Source organism: Sinocyclocheilus rhinocerous, unplaced genomic scaffold (genome assembly GCF_001515625.1).
Source record: "Sinocyclocheilus rhinocerous isolate Xijiao unplaced genomic scaffold, SAMN03320098_v1.1 scaffold2516, whole genome shotgun sequence".
NCBI lineage: Eukaryota > Metazoa > Chordata > Actinopteri > Cypriniformes > Cyprinidae > Sinocyclocheilus > Sinocyclocheilus rhinocerous.
Genome location: NW_015639821.1, coordinates 407,171 through 412,013, shown reverse-complemented (window position 1 = coordinate 412,013; position 4,843 = coordinate 407,171). Strand labels below are relative to the sequence as shown.

General features: G+C 35.2%; 1 protein-coding gene across 2 annotated transcripts in view; it reads left to right on the top strand.

The window, feature by feature from the left end:
* The first annotated feature begins 1,561 nt into the window (after positions 1-1,561).
* Positions 1,562-4,843, top strand: part of LOC107752176 (vitelline membrane outer layer protein 1-like) — a 9,459-nt gene continuing 6,177 nt past the window's right edge. The window contains exon 1 of one of the 2 annotated variants that reach the window (XM_016568068.1): positions 1,562-1,904. In XM_016568068.1, the coding sequence (XP_016423554.1) occupies positions 1,698-1,904 (207 nt within the window). In that variant the 5' untranslated portion in view covers positions 1,562-1,697. Of the gene's footprint in view, positions 1,905-2,472; positions 2,816-4,843 lie in introns of those variants that run through there. The other variant, XM_016568067.1, reaches the window with a different exon arrangement.

The following is a 4,843-nucleotide window of genomic DNA, read 5'->3' as shown; positions in this document are numbered from 1 at the left end:
TGGATGCTCTGCAGTGAATGGGTGCCGTCAGAATGAGAGTCCAAACAGCTGATAAAAACATCACAATAATCCACAATTAATCCACAGCACTCCAGTCCATCAGTTAACATCTGGAGAATACAAAAGCTGAAACAAATCCATCATTTGTACCTAAAATATGAGTCCAAAATCCATAATAACGCTTCCTCCAGTGAAAAAGTGCATCTGCTGTTGTCTCTCACATCAAAATCCAGCCACATATTTGTTTGGAGCTGTTTAAACACTGCTTGATCTGTGCAGATTTCTCTCCTGATTCACACCAGAACACTTTTTCACTGGAGGAAGCAACATTATGGATAAAGGACTTGTATTTAGGCCATGGATGCAACAGTTTGAAGTTAAACACACCTAAATGATGGATTTGTTTCTTACAAACACACAGCTTTTCGCTTTTTGTGTTGCATTTTTGCATTTTGTACACATTTGCATAACCTAAACACTTTATACACTGAAATATTCATGGTTCCTTGAATAAACTGAACAACACATAGAGGTTTGAAATGCTCTGTAGCAATTTATTGTAATAATTGATGATTGCTTTGCTGTCATCAGAGTTATATGTGGCTGGATTTTGATGTGAGAGACAACAGCAGATGCACTTTTTCACTGGAGGAAGCGTTATTATAGATTATGGACTGTATTTTAGTTAAAAACGTCTTAATGCTGGATTAGTTTCAGCTTTTGTCTTCTCCAGATGTTCACTGATGGACTGGAGTGCTGTGGATAACTTGTGATGTTTTTATCAGCTGGTTGGACTCTCATTCTGACGGCACCCATTCACTTGCAGTGAGCCAGTGATGCAATGCTACATTTCTCCAAATCTGATGAAGAAACAAATTAATCTACATCTTGGATGGCCTGAGGGTGAGCACATTTCCAGCTAATTTTCATTTTTGGATAAACTATTCCTTTAAAGGAATCTGCTTTACAGTATCTATTTGTCTTCATGAAAGATAATAAAAAATGGAGACTATCAATCGAAGCGGTTTCAAAGGGCACATGCTTTTACCTGCAATGAGCAGCATTTGAGCTGATCAGTCAGTGTTTGTCTAAAGTGTGTTGTTTATTGACTTGCGCAATCATTTAGTGTTGCATAATTGTCTTGAACAATAATATGGATAAACACTGATTCCGTAGCTCTGTGCATTTATTTCTTCATGCAAATTATCATATGACTTCAGAAGTCAAGTTGTATGAAATAGGTCAGATACTTAAATTTATCTTCGAAAGAAAGAAAATCATACGAGTTTGGACCGATATGAAGGTGAGTAAAAGATATTTACTACAGGACAGTTGTTTTGATGTCGAGCTAATATTCTCTGTGTTGCAAAACATGCTTATTTCTCTCTGTAGTCTCCAAAATTACCAAATCAAAGCAGCAACTGAACATTTTATGGGAAATTGACCAAGTCAAACACTTTCCAAGGACACTTAACAGTTTGTGTGTTCATTTACAGGACATTGACATGATCAGTGTTCCTGGCTGCTGATTGGCTGGGATATTGATAAACCACACAAATGTTTTGATCTGATCGGCTTGATAAAGAAGCAGGCAGGTTCTGCTGACCGACCACAGACGACTCGGAAACCCAGGATCAATTTTAAGTGTAGAAACCAAACAGAATTAATTGCATCAGCATTTTAGTCCATCTGTAGCAATGCATCGCTTCATTTCCATCATGTTTTCACTGCTAGCCTTTATTGGGCTGCATGTGAGCGTTCAGACCGCAGGAAGACGTTCTGAGAGGAGCATCGAGAGACACTTCGTATCATTGCTGATGGTACGCAATGGGATGAACTGGGGGTCGTGGGCTCAAAGGGAATTCTGTCCGAGGGGAACGTACGCCGCAGGATTTAGTCTCATGGTAAGTTGAGCACTGACTCATGAATGTGGCTTAACCTGTTAACTGTCACACTTGTCATTACATGTTTTAAACAGTAATATCTTAGTCTTGTTTGTCTAAAGTGTGTTGTTTATTGACTTGCGCAATCATTTAGTGTTGCATAATTGTCTTGAACAATAATATGGATAAACACTGATTCCGTAGCTCTGTGCATTTATTTCTTCATGCAAATTATCATATGACTTCAGAAGTCAAGTTGTATGAAATAGGTCAGATACTTAAATTTATCTTCGAAAGAAAGAAAATCATACGAGTTTGGACCGATATGAAGGTGAGTAAAAGATATTTACTACAGGACAGTTGTTTTGATGTCGAGCTAATATTCTCTGTGTTGCAAAACATGCTTATTTCTCTCTGTAGTCTCCAAAATTACCAAATCAAAGCAGCAACTGAACATTTTATGGGAAATTGACCAAGTCAAACACTTTCCAAGGACACTTAACAGTTTGTGTGTTCATTTACAGGACATTGACATGATCAGTGTTCCTGGCTGCTGATTGGCTGGGATATTGATAAACCACACAAATGTTTTGATCTGATCGGCTTGATAAAGAAGCAGGCAGGTTCTGCTGACCGACCACAGACGACTCGGAAACCCAGGATCAATTTTAAGTGTAGAAACCAAACAGAATTAATTGCATCAGCATTTTAGTCCATCTGTAGCAATGCATCGCTTCATTTCCATCATGTTTTCACTGCTAGCCTTTATTGGGCTGCATGTGAGCGTTCAGACCGCAGGAAGACGTTCTGAGAGGAGCATCGAGAGACACTTCGTATCATTGCTGATGGTACGCAATGGGATGAACTGGGGGTCGTGGGCTCAAAGGGAATTCTGTCCGAGGGGAACGTACGCCGCAGGATTTAGTCTCATGGTAAGTTGAGCACTGACTCATGAATGTGGCTTAACCTGTTAACTGTCACACTTGTCATTACATGTTTTAAACAGTAATATCTTAGTCTGAACCTAAAGTAATCTTGACAAACTATATATCGTTTGAAAGCTTACTAGACTCTAGTTTTCATATTTGGTGACGGATTTCTGAAATATTTTACAGAGCAACTGTAATTTATTAATTTGTAAGAAGAGTACTCCTCAGAGTCGGAGAGCGAGTTCTGACCTTTACTTTGAAATAGCGGTGCACGTATGAAATCATGAAAAATCAGTAAAAACCTCCTTTCATTTTCATGTCAAGTGTTCAAAAGATAACATCCATTCCATTTTTCGGAGAAAAAAAAAGGTCTAGAAGTGTTCTGAATATAAAGAAAAAACAATAGATTCTCTATTTTGATGCAGCGTGAACTGTAACGTAGGTCTAAGGTTCTCGTCGCATGATTTTGTGTTTTTTAGAGGTTGAATTGAAATCAAATACTGCCCTTAATACTTCTGAAAGTGATGTCTACGTCATAATTATTGAGAAAAGTATGGAAAAACATGTTTAAACCATATATGGAAATGGAGGCGCCCTTATATGGTTACTAATGGGGTTTGATGGTCATCTAGTGGAAAAGCTTGGTACTGCGCCCAAACAAAATCTCACTGAAAGCTCATTTTTTGAGATATCAACCTCAAATTTGGAACACAACTTGTTCAGATTTTTGGTTTTAATTTTCTAGCAGTTTTAGAGTAAAACATGTTTTGTAAAATATATATTTTATATAAAATATAAATATTTAAATTTGTATATTTTCATAAACTTAAACTTCCATAACTTTTTATTATACTACTACTACTATTATACTACTATTTACTATTCACTTCTACGATAATCTGCCAAGTGTCTTCTTTAAAAAGAAACCAACCTTAAGTCTGTGCTCCAAAGCATTCAACAATTTAATTTGGAAATGTCATTTTCAGGTCTATGCTCAAAAAGTGGAGCCGACAGTTAACAGGTTAAAGATTCAAAACGGGTTTCTGATGTAGTATTTTTGTTTTGTTTGACTTGAAGTGAAAATGAAGTGCGTTTATGCTTAAAACAAGAATAAATATCTGCTAATGGGGTCAGAAAAGTACCCTTAAGTTTTTTTTACATGACAGAAGTTTCATTTTGATGTTAAATGCCATTAAAAACTACTCTCGTGTTTTTAAATGATGCATATACATTTAAATAATTTGTGCTTTTGTCCAGTTAAACTTCCTTACGCAAGGTAGATTTAATACAATATGTAGTATTTTTTATTATTATAATTATTTAACATCACATTTTTTCTTTATTTAAGCAAAAACTGCAGGGTTTAACTACAAGTATTTAAATAACTTGTATTTTGTCTTGTTTTCTAGTTACACATCCTTAGTGCACAGGGAAGATTTAATACAGCATGTTCTATTTTTATTATTATAACATCTTTATACAAAGTAGATTTACTATTTGTATGCACCATTCAGTGTTGGGAAGGTTACTTTGGAAATGTAATCGGTTACAGATTACAAGTTACCCTATTTAAAATGTAATAAGTAGTGTAACTATTTCAATTACTTTCTTAAAGTAATGTAACTGATTACATTTGATTACTAAATTCCTAACAAATATTTTCAAAAGTTAAGAATTTCTCAACACTGATTACTGTCAGACTTTCAAAATCCTTCACTTGAATTAAGATTATAATAAATTAATTTTAAAGCACAGCCACCACAAAATCAGATTTTTGCACTTCTTTTTTTTTTTACTTTGAGATCGTTCTGAGGTTAAATACTGATTTAAAATCATGAGATCTAGTTTAATAGATATGATTCTGTTTTTGAAATCAAATCTTTGCATAGCTTTGACAGGAAACACAGGCATCTAACAGTTAATCTTAAAAAAGCATATACATAAACCCAAATAAGAAATAAAACAGTTATCGTATAAACGTGTCATATTCTGTGTCCTAAACTCCTGAAACATCGGTGTCTCATATTTTAG